General features: G+C 44.3%; 1 protein-coding gene across 3 annotated transcripts; it reads left to right on the forward strand.

Moving 5' to 3' along the window:
• The first annotated feature begins 4,175 nt into the window (after positions 1–4,175).
• LOC119164122 (embryonic polarity protein dorsal) lies at positions 4,176–20,928 on the forward strand. Of its 3 annotated transcripts, XM_037416229.2 has the most exons (11): positions 4,176–4,423; positions 6,353–6,484; positions 9,202–9,425; positions 10,462–10,610; positions 11,033–11,124; positions 11,710–11,853; positions 14,396–14,494; positions 15,509–15,742; positions 16,435–16,527; positions 17,668–17,733; positions 20,360–20,928. In XM_037416229.2, exons 2-11 carry the CDS (start codon positions 6,454–6,456, stop codon positions 20,773–20,775), a joined length of 1,548 nt encoding a protein of 515 aa, XP_037272126.1. In that variant the 5' UTR covers positions 4,176–4,423; positions 6,353–6,453; the 3' UTR covers positions 20,776–20,928. The 3 variants fall into 3 exon arrangements, with proteins under 3 accessions (XP_037272126.1, XP_075727135.1, XP_075727134.1); XM_075871020.1 differs by lacking the exon at positions 17,668–17,733; XM_075871019.1 differs by lacking the exon at positions 6,353–6,484 and having other exon boundaries at positions 4,284–4,423.
• Positions 20,929–22,054: the final 1,126 nt, after the last annotated feature.

The following is a 22,054-nucleotide window of genomic DNA, read 5'->3' on the forward strand; positions in this document are numbered from 1 at the left end:
AACTTTTTTCTCTTGCTGGCTTCCAGTGCACATGTGCGTAATGTAGAGAAAGTATTTCAGGGTCAATGCACTACGAGACGTCAGTTTACGAGCAATCTGTTGACGGCACCCAGCAATTTTCGTTCTGCACTGACACTATTAACAGGGCTACGTGGTTTGTACGATTACATGGATTTTGCAATAAACAATCATATTGTTTTTATACAAACATTTTTGCCTTGCATTCATTATAACCTCACTTTCACCTGGTTCTGCTAATAATGGGTAAGTTTGGCATAGATGTGTTTATCAGTGTTTTGCCCAACTCTACAAAGATGGTATTTACTACGAGAGCTCCTGCACAGAGGCTGAGCCCCTGCCCACAGCTTTGCTTTTTTAGCACTTAAAATTTCCATGATGCTGTACGGTAAGCATGTACGCGTTGGACCCTGCACTGAAAGTGCGTTTTGCCTGCCCCAATACCTATGCCGATAGATGGAATGGCTGTTGTGCCATTGCTTTGGCCATAATAGTTTGGTGGGTGTATTTATCTATTTATTTGATTTGCATAGATGCACAAGGATGCAAGTAAAAGAGGGAGAAAGCAAGCTGGTAACTGCTGCTTGGAGGGGTACGACGCCTGCTTACTCTTTCAGGAGGAGGGAAAACAGAGGAAATGAATATAGGGAGCCACTCTCACGAGACTGAACGCTTGCAAGTGACGTCATCCGCTTGGGGGCACTAGCGGCGTCAGCCGCCATTTTTGTGGTCCATGGTGGCACAAATTTACTCTGGTGCGGTGGCTTGACAGTTCTGTCGAAACGAGGGGCTGTGTGCATGACGCTCCAGTGCGTAAGGATAGAGTGCGGTCGAGTGCCTACGCGGAAACCACAAAGATGGTCGCACTGCCATTCCGACGCTGGCGCCATCTCGGAGGCCCCGCCCCCGTGCAGCAACACATCAGTAACGGTCAATCGCCGATGTTGATTCATTAGCCAGCTATGGTTGCGGGTTTGTTCTGAATGCCTCGACCACGTACGCCGATGTGTCAATATATATACGTGTCGGCTGCTATGCCATCTTTGGTCGTTTCGGAGTGCTCCCAATTACGACCAGTCAAAGATGGCATTACTCTCCTGCCGGCATATCGCTGCGGATAATGCACATTTCATCATCATCAGCCTGACTACGTCCACTGCAGGACAAAGGCCTCTCCCATGTTCCACCAGTTAACCCGGTCCTGTGCTTGCTGCTGCCAATTTATACCTGCAAACTTCTTAATCTCGTCTGCCCACCTAACCTTCTGTCACCCCCTAACCCACTTCCCTTCTCTGGGAATCCAGTTAGTTACCCTTAATGACCAGCGGTTATCCTGTCTACGTGCTACATGCCCGGCCCATGTCCATTTCCTCTTCTTTATTTCAACTATATCCTTAACCCCCGTTTGTCCCCTAATCCACTCTGCTCTCTTCTTGTCTCTTAAGGTTACACCTACTATTTTTCTTTTCATTGCTCGCTGCGTCGTCCTCAATTTAAGCTGAACCCTCTTTGTAAGTCTCCAGGTTTCTGCTCCGTAGCTAAGTACCGGCAAGATACAGCTGTTATATACCTTCCTCTTGAGGGATAGTGGCAATCTACTTGTCATAATTTGAGAGTGCTTGCCGAATGTGCTCCACCCCATTCTTATTCTTCTAGTTACTTGAATCTCGTGGTTAGGCTCTGCGGTTATTACCTGTCCTAAGTAGACATAGTCTTTTACAACTTCAAGTGCACTATTACCTATCTCGAAGCGCTGCTCCTTTCCGAGGTTGTTGTACATTACTTTCGTTTTCTGCAGATTAATTTTAAGACCCACCTTTCTGCTCTCCTTGTCTAACTCCGTAATCATGAGTTGCAATTCGTCCCCTGAGTTACTCAGCATTGCAATGTCATCGGCGAAGCGCAGGTTACTAAGGTATTCTTCATTAACTCTTATCCCTAACTGTTGCCATTCTAGGCTTCTGAAAACCTCCTGTAAGCACGCGGTAAATAGCATTGAGGAGATTGTGCCCCCCTGCCTTACACCCTTCTTGATTGCTATTCTGTTGCTTTCTTTATGAAGCGCTATGGTAGCAGCTGATCCCCTGTAGATTTCTTCCAGAATGTTTATATATACTTCATCTACGCCCTGATTCCGCAGTGTCTGCATGACGGCTGATATTTCTACTGAATCAAACGCCTTATCGTAATCTATGAAGGCTATGTATAGTGGTTGGTTATACTCTGAGCATTTCTCTATTACCTGATTGATAGTATGAATGTGGTCAATTGTTGAGTAGCCTGTTCGAAATCCTGCTTGTTCCTTTGGTTGATTGAATTCTAATGTTTTCTTTACTCTGTTAGCAATTACCTTTGTAAATAGCTTGTATACTACAGAGAGCAAGCTGATCAGCCTGTAATTCTTCAAGTCCTTGTCATCTCCTTTCTTATGTATTAAGATGATGTGAGCGTTCTTCCAAGACTCTGGTACCCTTCCCGTCAGGAGACGCCTCGTAAACAGGGTGGCTAGTTTTTCTAACACAATCTGTCCTCCATCTTTCAGCAGATCTGATGTAACCTGATCCTCACCAGCAGCTTTGCCTCTTTGCATGCTCTCCAAAGCTTTTCTGACTTCTTCTATCATTACTGGTGGGGTGTCATCTGGGTTATTTGCTTGTTCTTATAGTATTAAGGTCGTGGTTGTCTCGGCTACTGTACAGATCTATGTAAAACTCCTCCGCTATTTTAACTATCCTATCCATATTGGTAGTTATTTTGCCTTCTTTGTCCCTTAGTGCATACATCCGACTTTTGCCTATCCCAAGTTTCCTCTTCACTGCTTTGACGCTTCCTCCGTTTTTCAGAGCGTGTTCAATTCTCTTTATGTTATACCTTCTTACATCGCATACTTTACGTCTATTAATCAATTTATTTGGAACACTCAATTTATTTGGAATTTATTTGGAACGCACATTTATTTGGAACCAAATTACTCGGCGCGAATCAAGACAGTTAGTGATGTGTATAAGATGTATGCCCTCCATCTAATCGCTGCGCTCGAATATCCAAGGCAATCACAATTCTTTTTACGAGCGTGCTCTCGTAGGATGAGAAGAGATCATGAACATAATAGATTGGTAAATTAATAAACAAATTAATCCAGCTAGCGTAGTAGCTGCCGCTTGCGTGCCGGATTTCCCAGCGTTTCTAATTAGATGCCAATCGTCCTTTCCGAAGCGCAACTCTGTTTTTATTCATTCGGTGACGCTGGCGTGCGCATGCGGATGACGCTGCTCGGTGTCAAGATTTAGACACTTGCTGGCTATTTTTAAACGCTGCCCAATAATTTATTCCTCGTCTCCATTTACACGAGGGGAAATCCCCAGTCTGCGCGTACGAGACGTGCTTCATTGCCAGCCAGGTAAACGACTCGCTTCACTCTTGTGTCGCTCTTCCGAACGCGAAAAAACCCAAGGAAGTGGCATCGGTGTGGAGAGGGTGAGCGGACGTCGTGGATCAAAACGTGAATTTCATTGACGTCAAGTGAGAAGTCGCGCACTTCCAGTTTCGGAGGTGGTGAAAAATGGCGGCGCCCACGTTTTAAACGCTGTTGCCTGGTAACGTTACCAACTTCTCATTGACGATCCGCGCAGAACGGCATTTGAAAGGCACCCAGTCATTCTTCGTCAACGAGCGGATGATTACGCTTTTCTTTTGCACTTGTTTGCCGATGTCGTCAAGGCCGTGAACTAGCACAAAATGCGCGTGTACGAGACATGGCTTCGCAATTCAACCGCATGGTGGCCTAGCCCACAAAGGCTAAACGTAAACTTAGCGTGAAAATCACAACGCTTAAAACATTATCCCCATAATTTTTAAATAAAACAATTGCAGCGTAATCTATACAAACGCAAAAAATTATAACTTGCATATTATTTGTCAAAACATTACAAAAACAGTGTTATTTAATAATACTAGATGGCGCAACAAACAGTTATTTACACATATTAGGAACAGCAAATGTTTCAGTTTTGAATGCAATAAAAGCCAAAAGCCTTCAACTAAGCAGACATTTAAACGTCTATGATACCCACTCGACCAATGGGCGACGAGCTAGCGACGTGTTTTCCTGGAAAACTCGCGGCGACGGATTGTCCGATACTATCCGTCGCGTTTTGTATTGTTTATTACTTGGCGATTATCGTGAGTCATTCAGTGAAAAGTTGTCCTCGGCGGCGCCTCGAGTGAACCGAACGATGGCGGTTTGCTGCAGTGTTACGTGATCGCGGCCGGAGTTTGATAGACGCGTTTCTACTAGACGTGTTTTCGGCCTGGAGCCAGCCGAAGCGCGTCATAACCAGCGCCTGAATGCGCCATCCGGTCACGGAATCTCTCTGCGGCGGATAGGCTTGATCGCTGACTCAGGGTAAGCTTCTTCTTTAGACTGGCCAGCGAACGTGTTCACAAGTTTCTCTCCCGAAAGAGATCTCCTAGGCCTAGTATTACATGCCGCTTATATCGGGATAGCGGCAGATAAGCGTTACTTTTCTTGGGCAACCCGGATTGCCGAATCGAAGCGTGAAAGATAAGGCGGTGTTTAGCGCGTGTGATAGCGGCTTGTCGCGCGCATAGGTGAAGGGATTGTTTCTTCAGTTCGAGATCGCGAACGTCGCCGAACAACTGCGTTGTTGCCTTGAGAAGTTCCTTGACACCGTGTAGAGTCGGCATGATGTTGCTGGCTGTGTCTTCGTCGTCAGAGTTCGGCGTTGGTCTCGCTAAAAGCGGATGCGAATGCTGGCATCCACCGATTGTACTCCCGGTTTCTTGGTACAACGGCGTTTGTTCATTGCCAAACTCTTACTTTTTTTTTCTTCTCTCGCGGCTTAAATATCGACAGCGAGCCTAGACCGTTCAGGTGATAAAGTCGCGGTTTTGTGAATTGGCGTCTCGCTAGTTTTTGGAAACCCGTGTATGTCGATACGACTTGTACATTTGAACAAGAGAAGGCGTCCGAACGCCGTTGGCTTCTCGTTGGAACTGTCTTGTTTTGAATTACGGAGGAGGACCGGTGTGTGAACGTGTAATCGGTGTTTACTCGCGCTTATCTGTGAAACAGTGATATGTAGCTGGGTGTTTTCGTGGTTACGTTCACACTTCTTTTCGCTCCAGTTATGCCGCTTGGGCGACAAGCTTTAAGACAAACCCGCCGTTTTTCACAGGGTATCATTGCGTGCACCGGCCAGCATATATACTGTACAACCGGAATCTACCATCGGGCCGTTGTTCGAGAAAACTTCGATGTGTGATATACGAGGCTGACAATATATGCTTCCACACGGGAGCGGTGTTGTAGGAACACCTTAGTTTGCATTATCTACGCTCGAATAGCCGCCGTTTTTTCAACGCAGCAACAGCTACGGATCTTCACAGCCAATCAGGAACGAGTACTGGTTGCACATGAGTCCCGTTAACTGGTGGCCCTTAATTAATCCGTGTCCCGTAATCAGCACTCTGAAGGATTACAGCGTGACGGTAAACGATGGTCCGCATTTTAGTTCATTTTTCTTCAACTCGCAAGGATATGTTCTGATAACACTTGTTGTTGGCCTGGTTAGTACATTGCATTAGAAAATTATCTCCAGCCAAAAAATGAACCTACACTGGAAGCGCAGGAGACAGGAACTAGCTGCTTTCCTGTCTTATCCATTTCCTGTGTAAGTTCATTTTCTAACTGGATGTAATTTTTTGTTGCAAAAGTTCTGCAGTGTTTTAAAATGAGAAAAAAAAAACTGTCGTAAGCTTAAAAAAGTTACCTTAAAATGTACTCGTAATGTAATGGAATGTTGTAAAAGCTTAGTGAACTACAGTACTCTATGTAAACGTGAAGACCAGAGGTTTAGTATTGCTTTCTAGATTGTCACGGAATCAGTAATGTATTGAAGCTTACTAGAAAACTTTTAATGACAACGTAAAGATTGAATACAGTTTAGTTGATGCTATGCAGAGTTGCCAGTAAGCTTTTCAATAAGAGATAGTGGGAAGAAAAGATGAATGTTGAAAAGAAACCTGTGAAAACCAGGCAGTGCTGAAGAGCTTCGAAATGGCAATGGCTTGTTGGTCAAAGTCTTGACAGTGCTGATTGTCCATTGCAATTGGCTGTGCAGTGACCCATAACTTTCCTGAGCTTGACCAATGTTTGTAGCACATTGGTATGGTGCTGTGATTTGGGGGCTTGTTTGGCTGGTGCGATTGCCGAATGGGCTGACTGCTAAGTAATACACATTTCACTCTTTCTTGCTTTCTCTCTCTCTTTTACCTCCTTTCACTCTCTAACACCCTGCCCCTATTCCTAAAGGTCTTGATGCACCCAAGGTTCGTACTGTGACCTGGGCTCAGAGTGCCAACCCTTCTTCACTTCTTCCTCTTGCATGAGTTGAGGCCAGCCCATTCACTAACATGCAAACAGACGTCAGCCTAGATGACATAGGTAAGGCATGCTGCTTACTAACCATAGCGTGGTGCTCTTTCACTTTGCGTCAGCGTTAAATAACCAGGTGACAGACGCAGAGCTTTTGTTAACATGAATGTCAGAGCGATTCCAAGCGATGGCTAACTGGTTGCTAATGTAGAACGGTGTAATGGCTGTTTATGCTATAACCTAATGGCAACTTGAGCCTACACCGGTGTCAAGCAGTCACTATTGATTGTGATCCGATCTGATCTGGATCAAATTTCTTGAGCACAATAGTCTTCTTCATGCAAGTATCGGGAAGGAGGAAATCACTGTTGAACAATTTGATCAGGATCGGGCCTCATCGCAATCAGCATAGCACCATGGTGACCCTGGTATCATCCTAAGTGAACGTAATAAGCTGACGTGCTTTGTTCCAACACACTCTTTAAGGTGCTTTTGGACTCCCAAATGAGTGATTGTTACTGGTTTGCATGCTCTTGCGCTGCTGTTTTGTCCAGGTGGTGCTTATGTAGTTCCGAGGGTCAATAAAGTGGAATGCTGGGCCAGTTAGTAAATCATCGTGTCAAGTGCATCCTTCTACCTTGTGTGCTCATGTAATATTTCCACATTAGTTCTGAGGAGTTGACACACTTTTCGTATTGTATGCTGTCTGTTTCCTTTCTTGGTTATTTATGTCAATGTTATGGACATTTCGTAGTTTGCTAGTGCATTCAGTAAAGGTAGAATGTGACGTTTCTGCCTTCTGTGGAAGTGCTCGTCTGTATAATGCGTAAAATTGGAATGCTTCATTTTTTAATATGAAACTGGAATACCAGTCCAAGGCAGTCCAGAGGGCCCGTGAGAGAGCAGAAAGGCATGGCCTCCCGGGGCTCCAACAGGCGATTAGCCGACAGCATCCAGGGGTCCTTTGTAGGACTGCACTGGCTGGCTCCTCAGGGCCTTAATGATGTCTCTTGTCTGTCTTCTTCAGGTTAGACGCGTGATTGATACTAAACGGTAGACACATCTTACACGCCTTGTATTAAGCCTGCATTACATACTGTTATAATAATTGTTGAGATTTCAGCTGTTCAGCTTTATTTGCAACATCGGAAGACAATGATGTCTGGGCAGTGGTCTAAAAGTTTTGAAATTGGACCTGAAAGCATCCACTGACCATCACATTTGACAGGCAGCAGTAAAACAGTGAAAATGTCATGCAAGTTATCGTTGTACCTCTGAATGTTTATGAAGCAATAAAAACATACGGGGTTTCATGTACCAAAATCGCATCGTGATTATGAGGGACGCCGTAGTGGAGGGCTTCTGAAAATTCGGCCATCTGGTGTTCTTTAACGTGCACCGACACCGCAAAGTACACGGGCCTCTATCATTTTGCCTTTATCGAAATTCGACCGCCCCGATTGCTATCGAACCTGCGACCTTGGGGTTAGCAGCCGAGGACCCTCGGCACTGTTCCACCGGGGCGGACCTTATTAAACAACCGAGAGTTGCATACATAGGTTGTAGACAAATCAACAAGAGAATGGTGCTGTGGATTTCTCAATTCGTATTTCATCTAAAATGTTGTACTGTGTGTACATAATATAATAAACCAATTATGCTATTCCCTCATTCATCAATCAAGGCCTTTCACATTCATTTGTCGTTCGTGGTACACTGCTATTATTGTCCAGCTGTTGTTGTCCAGCGTTGTACTGTTGTCCAGCTGATAGCGGCAGTTGATGGCAGCTATTGGCGTACTGGTGTCATGACATCAGTCTTCCTTTAGTATAGGCATCAATCATGAATGACATCATCAGTTGGGGCCCAGATGTCGTACCGTGAGTCAGGACGTTGGATTCATGACACAGTGATGAAAGAACAAAAGGGAATTTTTCTTCAATAGGCTTTTTTATTTACATTTTAGGCATGACCAGATGAATCAAATGACAGTTATGTCAGTAAAAGCACGGCGGATGCTAATTGTGCTTAACTTCAGCGCATGAATTGTGGCATGATCTGAAGTCTATGAAAAATCACTCCTTCTGTTGGTGGCTCTGAACCTATAACCATCGAAGAGCTATGATGGTAGGTGTTTGCTTCCCCATCCACTTGGTTTATGTGTGCGTGTGTGTTAATGTGTACGTATGTGTAATCTCGGGGAGTGCTAGCTAGCATCGCTTGTAGCCCAGCCAACAAAGTGGACAGGGAAAAGCGCCTACTACTGTAGCTTTATTGGTAGAGCATTGCACACATAATTCGAAGGTTGTTGGTTCAGATCCCACTGAAGAAATGGGTGATATTTTTTCCACTTCATTTCAACTTGTCATAATTAGTACACTATAGTTAAACAAAATCGATATCCTTTATGCTTTCCCTAGCCAATCGTCTGTTCGATTCGCGTGGTTGTGTAATAACACAGGGATGCAGTACATAACCTTCACAAAATGAAACTGAAACTTGCTATGGGAGTGCTGCTGAATTGAAATGCTTACAGAGCTCCAGGGGCTTGGCACTATCTTTATGATTTCGAGATCCTGCACCTTCATGTAACGCAAGACAAATTATATATAGTATTGGGTCAGTACCCCTTTAATATAAAGTAATGAAGGTGACGTCTTTAACTAGTATGACTTGCAGAAGGAGTTGATGGGATTGACGGGCTTTTTGCTTGTTTGAACGTCATCATAGGCTCTAGCCACTCTGGGGCGCGGAGTCTTAACACCGTCGTTTTTTCGTCTCCGTAGCGGAGGTGATAGAGCGGCACATGGCGGCCGAGCCGAGTTACGTGACCCTGGACCAACAGTCGCGGCTGCCCGTGGCCCAACCACAGCAGCAGCCGCACGTGGTCATCCTGGAGCAGCCCGCGTCGAGAGCGCTGCGGTTTCGGTACCAGTGTGAGGGCCGGTACCCGGGAACCCTCGTCGGAGTCAGCAGCACCGCCGAGAACAAGACGTACCCCACCATCAAGGTGTGCACATTGAGCCTCTTTAAAACGACTGAGCAAGTTGGTGCTTAACAACATTTAAAAATATGAGCAGGTAACTACACAAGGACAAGCTCGATTGTAGGCTGAACGAAACAGCAAAAACAGTGTTCACTAAGAGATAACATTTATTGAACATGACGATGAAACAAAGCAGTTCATGCCAAAAACTAGAAAAACATACAGTGGCTAGTCCTGTTGTGTGTGTTTTTAGACATAATTTTTTTCTTGCTGCTTCTTGTTCTTTGCATCATAAAGATGCCGCGCTCATTTCGAATGTTTGTCGCTGCATCTTTCGTCGCTGACTCCTTTGTCGCAGTCTTCAAACAGTGCGCAATCCTCGGTGCCATCAAGCACACTGGATATGCCGCACTTCTTAAAAAAGCACACAATCAAAGTTCCTGGGGTGTTGTCCCATGCTGTAGCCCCTCTAGTGACGCAAATTTTTTTCGTCCACTCCAAAGTTCCGCCTGGCTTGAACGTTGGACGACGACTACATGACTGGGACAACTTTGCTTTTATAAGCAGCGCTATAATGACCCTACCTGCTTGGCGCCATTGAGCTAACCCACACACAAAACACTCGAAGCGCGACTCGCAATGACAAACAGCTCACCCCAACACTCGCCACATAGATAAAAATGGCAGCCTTGTGTGTACTTGAGGCAGGTGTGGGCTCGGCTACTAACGGCTGTAATACCGTCTAGGTGGTGGTAGTTGTGCACCACTTTTCTCAATGAAAAATGGCGTGGTTTTCAAAAACTATCGGCCTAAATTTGAATAAATACATTACTTACTATTGGAGTGAAAACCAGCTTGCTCAACTGCCTTTCTCGAGTGAAAAACAGGTGTGCCATAGCTCTGTGATCAAAGCTAACATTTTCCTCTGTTTGCAACTGGATGTGTTAGTTTTCCCTGGGTTGCCTTCAGAATTTGTCGGCGGGTGCTTAGCGTTGGAAACTTCAACCTGAAAATGTAAAAACACTTGACGTTTGTTTTGCGTCCCATCCTGCTCTCACAGGTGATGGGCGTGCAAAAGCCAGCAGTGGTCGTGGTCTCGTGCGTCACAAAGGACCAGCCATATCGGGTACATCCACACAACCTTGTCGGCAAGGAGGGCTGCAAGAACGGGATCTGCACACAGCACCTCAAGCCAGACATGACATGCACGTGAGTTGGAATTTTTTCGTTGTCGAAAGCGTTATTGTTTGGAGTGTAGGAATGGTAAAAGCTGAATGTGCAGGAACACAGCCAGTCTGAGCTATAGTTTATTTGTACTCTAGTGCCAATGAACATTTAATGCGATATTAGCTATAGTAATGGAGGCGTAGTTGTGATGTATAAAAAAGACTAGATGAGGTAAATGTAAATGAAGGTAAACTGCATAATTCGGAATAAGCTGGTATATGGATTTACCAAATTAGATTATTGTAGGCGAAGGTTATCAGAGGCAATTGTAAAGTGCTGGAAGATAATTGAAATAATTTGGAGTAAGTGGTATTAAACACAATCGTATGCGTTCTCGCTTGACATTTAACAGCTTGTGTTTACATCTATAGGAGTTCAAGCTGTGCTCTTCTGTTGGCTTGCAGCTTTACAAGCCTGGGCATCCAGTGCGTCAAGAGGCGAGATGTTGAGCAGAACTTGCTACAACGAGAAAACATTCGAGTGGATCCTTTTCGAAGTAAGTAGGCATGGCATTAATTGTATGTGAAGCCTTACCTGCCCTACGTGGTTATGCGTGAAGGCCTTTTAAGAATTTATGAATGTTAGTGAAATTTATAAATGCATGGTGAATGAGCAGCGACGTATTAATACCCCAAGTAATAGGTATTAGTAGTAGTTAACATAATTTGATAGTTAGTTGCATTAATGACGTTACTGAGAATGCTCTCTTGATCAAGGAATCGCTTTGCCTGCCAGGACTGCTGGCTGTGTAGTTGGAGGTGGCAGTGAGAGAGAGCAGGGAATCCTTGCTTTTTTGATGAGAAATTACGAATCTCCTGCTATGGGCTGAGCGTGATAATATTTGGCTCTCATGTTCACAGTGACGCTAAAAAAAAAAAAAAAAAAAAATTGAAAAGGGCTGCAGGACCCCTGTAAAGGCCGTCTTCTCAATGAGCGCAAAGATGGCCTTCGCATCACCGTTGGCCGGTACTTTCTATGACAAACAGTTTTGGCATTAAACATTTTCTAAATACACGAGGCCTGTTCTTTCGAGTGGTGTTGCTCCTATAGTCAAAATGCTTACGTAGCTCCTGCATTGCAGATGGCTTTGCTCATAAGGACCAAGCGGCCAGCATTGACCTCAACGCTGTGCGCTTGTGCTTCCAAGTGTTCCTCGAAGGCTCGCAGCCGGGGAAGTTCACCGTTCCCCTTCACCCCGTCGTCTCGGACATCATTTACGACCGCAGTGAGTGCCTCGCCTTCTGGTCACTGATCGTTGCAATGTCTTCATTCTGTGCCAGTGTGCAAATCAAAGCCTGAGCCATAGGTTTTCCCATGTTGATAACACTATGCGGTCTTGGGAAAATGTAACCACAAGAATAGACGGACTGATTCTGACATTGGCACAAGATGTGCATGCATATACGTAAAGACGCACACCGTTATCTAAGTTTTAATACAGATCCTGATGGTAATAAAAAATGTGCAATCCTGTTCATAAATTCTTATACGGATTTTTATGCTGTAAGCAGTATATGCAATTACGTCCGTAAAAACGTATACATCGTAAAATTTTGTATGACATCTGCGCTAATGCTAGATGTGTGTACCTGCCTGTAAATTTTCGTACAGAGTTCGAGTAGTGCAATATATGCATAGATATGTCAAGATTCGTACTAGTCCTGACACGAGCAAAATATTTTGGCCTGTCAGTGGAGACATGCATAACTTATTTGTAAATTTTTTTGTAGACATGATACTAAGTGCAGGAGCTGTATTAGGAACTGTACCAGGTACAGTTCCTAATACTGGACCAACATGTACATACCTGTCCGTAAGTGTCCCCAAAGTGAAAGAATATGGATTCGAGCGAGGTTGCAAATGTCTGCGAATTGTGGAAGGATGCTGGGAGGGGGGAATGAGCGTTGTGTGGGCATATTCAGCCAAGTTATGAATGAAGGCGCATTCGGCAAGAGCTGAGTTGCCGAAACGGTCGCTGAAATCCCAAGGTGCAGTTGCTGGTCAGTTCGTGCAGTGCAATGTTTGCTGCATTCAACTTCGTCAGACTTGAGAAGGAAATTTAAAAGCTGACTACAACTTCACTGGAGACCCTTCAGTAGTGCTTTTACATGTACTGGGTAAAAATAAAGCTCAGGAAAAAATCTACAAGCACAAAAAAGTTGACGTTTGCTTGGGAATGTCATTCGCAAACCCGTTGTGCATCACGGACGTCTGACATGGAAGCGCCATCTCAAAGAGCTTAAAGGGACATTCTACCATTCTTCATGGCTTTTATGTTTTGTGTCTCGAAAAGGTGTCCCATGTGAAGTGCCTAACCTTGCAGCGGTTTCATTAATATTTGTAAACTAATTAGTATTTAGAAAAAATATGTATCACACCTTTCCTGTTTGCCTGTTTTTAAACAAGCTGGGCTATCCTTTACAGTCTTACTATAAAGGCTCATGAGCACATATTCAAGGTTGTTCAGTTTCATTGACCCTGATCCATATATTTGTGACGTATGAAGGTAACGATGGTCACATATTCATGTGATATATTTATATTGCACCTGTTCCCATTGGCGTGTGTGGTTTTTCTTGTCGAAAAGCACCTTCACTTTCTTGTGTCGAAAACTGCCATCACTTCCTTGATGCAAGATAAAGTGCCCTGGAACATCCTCTCGTGAATGGCAAGAGGGACTGTGTTTGGGATGATAGCCGAGGTCGAAATCCTTTCGTGTTGCTGTTATCAATTTGCCAGCGGGTGTCAATGGACAGGTGCCCTTTACTTGGCATCATGTGGGAGAAGGAAGGAAAAAGAAGGGCTTGGGAAGCTAGCCTTAGAAGTTTAACACAATGGGCAGAGATACCAAGCTTTGTCCAAGGAACAAGATTTTGTCCCGCATCAAGATTTTTCGCAGGTAGTGTACCTGCTGTGTGTTTATAGTTGGGTACAACTTTAAGAAGTCTGCGGCATTACCTCCTGAAACGCGGATGCACGCTAGCAACAATGGGGGAGCACTCCAGACTAACGTCATGAGCTACACAACCAGTGACAGCCCGCTTTTGGAGAATGGGGTCGAGTCCATTGGCGAGACTATATTTTTTAGTTGTAGAGGCATCGCCTGTTGTGCTTTGGTCATCTACACTGGGCTTCTCAAGTTGTGTTCGACTGAGTGCAGGCCTTGGCGAATGGTAACAAAAATGAGTGCTTCTTATTTTAAGATGGGGAGCTTCTTTTAAGCGTTGTTGTTTGGCCAACAGCACATTCTTCAAAAGAAGTCGGTCTTTCGGTCTTTGTCTTTGCGCGTGCTGTTGTTGTACGTGGAAAGCTTGCAATATGCACTTGCACAATTAATTCAAAAACTTCCTCAGCGCGGGTGTGCTTGGAACCTCCTGACATTTTTGCCTTTAGAAGCGTATGTTGGTGCTTTGTGTGTTTCGAGGAAATGTTGCTTCATTTTGTACTTATCAAGGGCAGTCGGTTCTTTGATGGGACTGTGTTAATTACTTGACAAATTTTCGTTTGTCCAACGGTAGTTGCTAATGGTGCCCGGGGGCAAGTTGGTTAGGATAATGTTAAAGAAAGAGAGAGAGACAGAATAAAATTAGGGAAAGGCAGGGAGGTTAACCAGAAATAGGGCATCCGGTTTGCTACGCTGCACTAAGGAAAAGGAAAATGGGGAAGAAAGATGACAAAGGAAGTGAAGAGTGATAACTTTAATGGCTGTCTGAGTTTGTTTGCTAACTGAACTTTTCGTCGTTTTTTTTCAAATTTTTCTCTTGCAGAGGCTATGTCTGACCTAACGATCACAAAACTCAGTCACACATGTGCTCCCATGTCTGGTGGCCTGGAGATGATCCTGCTGTGTGACAAGGTTGCGAAAGGTAAGTGTACGTACCGTGTTGATCTCACGCATATTCACCTCGGTGCAGAAAATATATAGCATAATAAAGCAAATGAAACATTTCTTCGTTCATGCTATCTGGTTTTGCCATAATATATTGTTAGCTGAAAAAAGCACTTTAAAGACAGTTGCCATTTGTGACTTTTGAACACCATCTGTTGAATGGAAAGATTGAATGTACATGTGCATGTGGGGGATGTCATGTATGTAGTATTGCTTTTGGGGTGTACAGGTTTCTTGTACATAACAAAAGGTCCGTGAAAGCATGAAAGCCTGCTGATACTTTAGGACCAGTTACGTTCACTTAGCTGAAGGTTGTGTGACGAGAGGCTGCGAGGTCCTCTGTTTTGATCTAGATAAAATTTTGTTTCGCACAATGCGATTAATGTGGGAAGGTGATGCTGCATGCTTGCACAACTGCCAAGGTGGCTTAATGGCTGAGCTGTTGGGCGGGCTGCTGAGCATGAGGGCATGGGTTTGATTCCCAGCCATGGTGGCAGCAGCATTTCGATGGGGGCAGAATTAAAAAATTGCCTGTTTACTTGATTGTAAGAGCGCACTATGGATGATACAACTTCATCCGTAGTCTGTTACAACAACATTAATGACAAGCAATCAACATTCAAGCAAAGGAATGTACAGAAGGCGTTGTTTGGAGCAGTTACAGTACAATTGCCAATAAATTTAAGTAGGTGGAAGGACATGTTGCTAGCAAGGACCAAAGGAGGAACCTTTCAATAACACGTCCTATGCTTCATCAATTGAACTGAAGCGGTGGTTATTCTCCCTTCCACTTTATTAGGTATATCTGTGCATTCAAACCTGGGAACATATGTGAGCGCTACTCATAGCCTTGATGGCAAGCGTGAAACACTTATTTTGCTTGCTGGCATCACTTGGCATGTGATCACAGTTTGGGTATGTAAAACACCACAATTTATTTCATCATGTGTATGGGAGAGTTCCAGCGTCTTCGGTTTCCCCCTGTGCGCAGACGACATTGAAGTGTGGTTTGAGGAGGAGCGAGATGGCCAGACAGTCTGGAAGGAGCGGGCCGAGCTGCTGCCCAACGGGGTGCACAAGCAGGTGGCCATCTGCTTCAGGACGCCCCGTTACCGGGATCCCGTCATGGCCGACGTGCCCGTCGATGTGCACCTACTCCTGCGGAGGCCTTCCGACGGTGCCCTCAGCGAGCCGCGAGCCTTCACCCTTCACCCGAACGAGCGGGGTGGGTATTGGGGCAGAACTTTGGTGTTGCAAAGTAACGTGAGGTGTGGCTGAGGGACAGTTGGTTGCCAGTAGATGTAAAAGGCCTCGTCTCCTTTCACGCTCTCATCTTCCATCTTGCAAACACTGGAGTGATGTTGAATACTATAGCCTATTTGCATAAGGTCTATGCCTAATGGGGGCTGCAAAGGCCCACGAAGTTTAGGAGAGTTCACATGGTTGGAGCCATCTTGCGTGACTATGAAAACTTTCAGAAAGGTACACTTGTAGGTTTATGATATAAACAGGTAGAGATTTTTCACCTTCATTAAGAGATATAATGTTAAAATAGAGAGGTGGATGTGTTTGCTGTTAACTTGTTGTACGATATGAGTATTCAAAATAGTTTGACAATCATGTCATTTATAATGTGTTTTTGTCTCGTCGTAATCTGGTCATAATAATGGGTTGATAGCCCTGCCCTGTTGGCAGGAACACTTCAAAGCAGTGCGGTGCAGCTGAAGGGGATTTCTTTTTGGTGATATATTGTCCGTGCTTGGGGACATAAAAACTGCTCAATAGGCACTCATTTCTGCTTTGATTAAGTAAAGTTTACTAATGAGCTACTTAAATTATGTCTCTGAGAGAATGTGTTAAAATTGAAGGAGGAAAACTGGGAGCGCATCGAACGGCCTGTTTCTTACTATTTTGCAGATCCCGAGGCAATAGAACGCAAGAAACGCAAAATAGGTGAAGGCTACTTTGACCGGTACTTCCAGGAGAACGTTCTTCTAGGTGCATCTGCTGGTAAGTACCATTGCTGATGGTACCATTAAAGTGTAAAGCTTAGGTTGCAAACTTGAAAGGGGTACCTGTGTGTGGCCTGGGCTGCATTAGTTTGAATATGGATGGCATCATTAAAGGGACTATCAAGGGACACAAACATTTTTTCTGATTCTGTCGACTCGTGTATTTTGTCAAGCAGACTTGCCACAAAGATCAATACAGCCCCATCACGACATCACACATAGTTGTACTTATGCATTTTTTGTGGACTGATACCACTTATGTGGTAGCTGAGCTTGTCTAATGGCAACATGATTTTGGTTTCCATGCCTACTTTCTTTTCAATGTTGGGGCCTTTGGTAATTGGAAAAGTGTGATTTGCACGTGTGTGCTACTATCTATTCTTGTTTCAGTCATTGATTACAGTACAGAGCGAGTTGCTGAGAGTGCACTTGAAACACTGCTTTCCTCCTCTCCACCCTTTCTTTTGATCTGCACAGCACGTCTTACGCACATTGCTTGCTGAGGTGATTCTGGGGTAGTGCTGTGGAATCGCTAACCACTCTTTGCAAGCACCGTAAAGAAGTGCTGCTGACTTTTTAAGTTTTAAGTTGCATAGCTTGTGGCTGTGCCCGTGATCTGCATATAATTATTGGATTTTTAAGCCTTATTGCATACAGATCACAGTTTACGAAGTAGAGAACACCTGACACACAGATGTGCACAGTAATGCTTGCATCTCCATACAAGTGTAGGCATCTGCTATCAAATCAATTGCATTCTGTGTGTGCTTTGCAGGAGCGTTGGCAGAAACGTATTTGAGCATACAGGGAACTGATGTTGCCTGCATTGGTGCTAACATAGGTGTCGTGCATGCCTTTGGCATCCATACGAAGTTAATTAAACTATGGAACTCGATAGGTTCTGTAGTTTACAGAACGGTGTAAGCTATAACCAGTTTACGGGGGGAACAAAAATTCTAGAGCTGTCTAATTGCTGCACCACCGTTCAGATTCTTTTACTCACTGCCCTTGTTTCTCTTGTTTTGTTTTTACTTTTCACCTTTCTGCATTCATCCTCCGCCTTGCCTGCCGTTTTCGCCACCTTCCTGGTCCTTGCACGTGGGCATCTTGACTGTGCCCCCCTCCCCTGTTCCTATAGCGCAAGTGGTGTCCGTGCCTAGAACAATAAGGCAGCCAGTCAGAACTCAGGCGAGGCCTGAGAGCGGTGAGAGCCATTTTCATCTTTTGTTTGCAGTCACATCTTTGCTTTTCTACCTCTCGTTCGAAATATCTTACGTTTCCCGTTTAAATGCTGTAAACTTAAGGGGGACGAGGGTCTTGAAAAAAAGGGTTTTCATTTGTTATCTTACTCTCATGAAAAATTACCGTACATACGTACCATTGAATGTAGATTTCAAATCTGCAAAGAGATTTCAAATATCTGATTTAGAAAAAGTAATAATAAATTTTCATATAATAATGAAATAATTTCTTATGAACCATTATGGTAATTCGCAATAAAAATTTAGTTTTCAAAACTATATGTTTCCCCTAAAAGGTTCATCCCACAGGCTATAGCTTACTAGATGTCAAAACAGCTAATGCTTTGATGAGAAATAATTTTTAAACTTGGAAGGTAAAAATGAGCTTCCAGTAATTAGCTGGTATTTACTGTATAATTACAATTCTATCAAGGTTGAGAGAAGAAAAACTTTAGTCTGTAGTTCAAGTGCTGCGGAAAAGAATGGTACCAAGTTTGTTTAGATATCTTCACAGAAAATTGCTCAAAATTTCCGTAAAGCAGATTCAGTTCACAAAAATAACAATGCAAAGAAAATTACATTCCCAGTTTTAAAAACATTTGTAATTTCATATATTAAGCTTTTAACAAAAAGAAATGGTCGGCATTTTTTACAATTTTGTGGTGTGTGTGACTCTTCTAAAAAAATAGGGGATGTGCAGACTAGTTTTTACATCTTATGGAACACCCTTGGGGCAGCTGCGCTTGCGTAATGGCATGGGAAGAGGCCGCAGGCTGCTATTTTGTGAGGTGGTGCGCCTTTCCTGTAGTTGTTGCCAGGGCATTGTTAGGGCTGCCCATTGTAATAGATGGCTGAAGATGGGGCAAAGGCGACCTTGATTGTGCTGTGTCGGTGGCCTAGTGGCTAAGGTACTCAGCTGCGGACCCGCTCGTCGTGGGATCGAATCCCGCCTGCGGCGGCTGCATTTCTGATGGAGGCGGAAATGGTGTAGGCACGTGTGCTTAGATTTGGGTGCACGTTAAAGAACCCCAGGTGGTCAAAATTTCCGGAGCCCTCCACTACAGCGTCTCTCATAATCGTATGGTGGTTTTTGGACGTTAAACCCCACATATCTATTTATTGATTGTGCTATGTGAAAGTCTGTGAAGTTGAAATGCAGAGAGCGCTGGGCAGCTACTAGATTATGTAGTTCAGAAGAAGGGGAATATGTGTGGACTGTTTACACATTTACCCAGACTGCACTTTGTTTTGCATTGCTTGCTGTGCAACAAATGACATGACTGATAACGCTCTCTCATAAAGAGGTACATATGGGGGCTATTGCAGAGCACATCTAAAGGAGGTAGGAAAGGCCCCGTCCAGATAGCCAAAGTACCATGGTCGATTGCCTCCGCAACTGAAGTAGTCTCCCGTAAAAAACTTGGACGTGTATCTGAGTGCTTTGCAGAAAATGTCGTCGAAAGACTGTAGTCTTCTGCCGGAGCTTGTGCCAAACGCAGGGCCACTGCCAGGTGGCAGCACCATATCGTTAGAAGAGGCCTTTTCATGCATAGCGTTGTATTTTCAGTGCGGTGTAAGAAACACTCGGGCCTTTAGAATTGCGTATCTGTGTATTTTCTGGTTATGCACGCAAAACACTGAAAAGAAAGTCTGCATCTTTACAAATGTTTCGAAAGATGCGTCAGAAGAAACCACATGAGCAGACGCACCGGCAGTGGTGGCGACGGATTCAGCCGGCCGTGCAAAAGCGAGACACATTAGAGCATGCCGACTGGCTGCTGCTGCACCTTTTACTTCCGGTGTTGGCAGAAATCGTAATTCGAAACAAGCTCTCGATGAACGCGTTTTTTTTTCAAGGCCGTGAGCTTTGTCGTGCTGCTTGAGTTGTTCGCGATTGCGCCGACACGAGCCACCGCTGACGCTGATGCCATGTTGAATGTACGTCTGGTTGTTTGAATTAGCTCAAATCACTTGGTTCAAGAACTAGCGAAGCCGGTGTATCTAAAGCCATAGCAGAAAGGCCATCGCGTGGTGGCAAAATTGATCGCAGACCGAATTTTTTAGCTTCGGCCTCGCGGAATAGTTCTCTGGCCACTTTTCTGGCAGTGAAGCAAGGGAAATTCCGGTGAGTTTTAATGCATTCACTCCCTTTGAGGCCAAGCTTGAATGGGTCTTTCTCCCACAGACAAGCCGCATTGTGTCGCTCGCATGCAGCAGTCAGTCACGTATTCTTATCGTCCGTGGTTGCAGGGGAAACCATTCGTAAAACACCCCGAGTCATGGCGTATTTTATATATTGTCGTCTATTCGAAGCAAACTTAAAATTTGTATCATTGTGAAATGCACATCAAGCATAATTGTATCATCGAGATTTTACTGTAATTTGGCCTCACAAAAATACAGAATGTAATTAATAGTGCTCTACTATGCTTGCAGTGTTGTCGGGTCTCCAATGCAGCTGTGGGGACTTAGATCTCCTTATCTTGTTCAACAGGTGTACTGGATGTTTAATGGGTAAAAGGGCACTGCTACATGATCAGCATCGCTAAGATGTCATTGTTAAAGACTATTCCATTTTGCGAACCACAGGTCGTAGCCCCGTTCCTGAGGCCATGGTTGCCGCAACAGCAATGCAACAGCAGCATTACCCGATGATGCAACAGGCCGGTGCACCTACGATGGCACAGCTGACGCCCGTCAACCCGCAATACCAAGGCGAAGTGGCCGCAGTGGCCCCGCCCGCATATGAGCCAGAGGTGGTTGAGACAGCCGAGAAGCTGGACAGCCTTGACCTCGGCATCAATGCCGATGCTCTGACTTCGGGTGACCTCAACATGAACCTTAGCGACCTGACCGGTCCAAACTTGTTAATGGACGCAAACCTGTCAGCGAGCCTGTTCGACAGTGGCAACAACATTGCAAGTGAGTCAAACCTCATGGAAGATGGCCGGGGACTTCTCAACGACCTGGGTGGCAGTCGTGTCTTCAAGACAGAGCCGTCTTAATGCCAGTGGTGATCTTCTGCTTCTGTTTGTGTGTTTGTTTTTTAAGTGCTGTGAATGCTAGTGTGCGGGTCTTAGGCAGATGACATGTGATCGGTATGGTACTCCGCATCTGTTTCAAATTACGAGAGACATCATAGTGTGGCGGGCTTCAAATCTCATTCAGCTGTTCACTGCCTAGTGGTATAAATCAGCTGGCATGCTCTCTTACGTAGCTGTTTACTGCTAAGGTATAGAGCACTCGGCAAGCTTTTTAATTTGACTGGACAGAGTGTCCTAGCTGTGGGATGCTTGTGATAAACATTCCTTCTTTTAGATTTACTCTGCAAAAGGAAGCTATGCCTAACCATAATATCAGTTGTAATTGGCGTTATCTGCTATCGGAAGTTCCTGGAGCTCAGCGATGCAGGCAGTGAGCTTGGTAACAAAGACTTTTGAAAGTTTACGATTGGTAAAAATTGAAGCTCGACACTGTGGTGTCTCATGTGATGCATAGCTGGCTAAATGAAATTCGCATTATCCACTATTTCGCTCTTTATATATTCTCGCTGTGCACGCCTTTCTCACAAAGGATGCCCGAAACCGTTGCCACAGTTGTAGCATCTCAATACCGCATGAGATTCAGCAGGCTAGCTTATGGCAAATATTTTGCTGTAAATGTTATTGTTCTTTTTTGCATATACAGTATTTTCCTTAGACATAATAACTTACCTACTTAGACAAATAATTCAGACAATGGTTCTGTGCAGAACGGTTGTTTACGTTATGCACAAGAAATGTGTTACGAATTAAGGTACTGTACCATACATCTGAGTACCAGTTTATTTGCATGGTTTAAAATGCTTAGCATAATCTGTAAGGAGTGTTTAATGAGAAGTGCAGTGAGGGGGCTCCCAACTAATGTTGTTCATCCACGCTTCCTTATTAAGGTTATTTCAGTAAATCAATCTATATTTGAACATGATTCCAAAGCACAGTACACAAGTTGTTTAGCGTTATGCTGTTGTTGTAAGGTTCTGGCCGTGCAGCCAGTACTTGAACCCATAACCTTGTGTTCAAAACAGCCAAGTATGAAATGTCAGGTGTGCAGTTGGACTCTGCCGGTAATCAAATCTTTTGTTCAACATGCTCTTGCTTGTGAAGACATTTTGTACTGAAACTCTTTCATATGCACTCCTTAAGTTTTGTATGCTTTGCATATAGTTGAAGTTTTTTGGTACATGTATTAATTTCATAAGTTTACGTGGATCGGATACATAATTCCTGGAATAGTATCCTATTA

Source organism: Rhipicephalus microplus, chromosome 8 (genome assembly GCF_043290135.1).
Source record: "Rhipicephalus microplus isolate Deutch F79 chromosome 8, USDA_Rmic, whole genome shotgun sequence".
NCBI lineage: Eukaryota > Metazoa > Arthropoda > Arachnida > Ixodida > Ixodidae > Rhipicephalus > Rhipicephalus microplus.

Excerpts from the sequence above, each read along its gene's own strand:
- LOC119164122 (XM_037416229.2), top strand. The coding sequence starts at position 6,454 with ATGCAAACAGACGTCAGCCTAGATGACATAG. Across the intron at positions 6,485-9,201 it reads CGTCAGCCTAGATGACATAG|CGGAGGTGATAGAGCGGCAC; the intron begins GTAAGGCATGCT and ends TCGTCTCCGTAG. Across the intron at positions 11,854-14,395 it reads GGACATCATTTACGACCGCA|AGGCTATGTCTGACCTAACG; the intron begins GTGAGTGCCTCG and ends TTTCTCTTGCAG.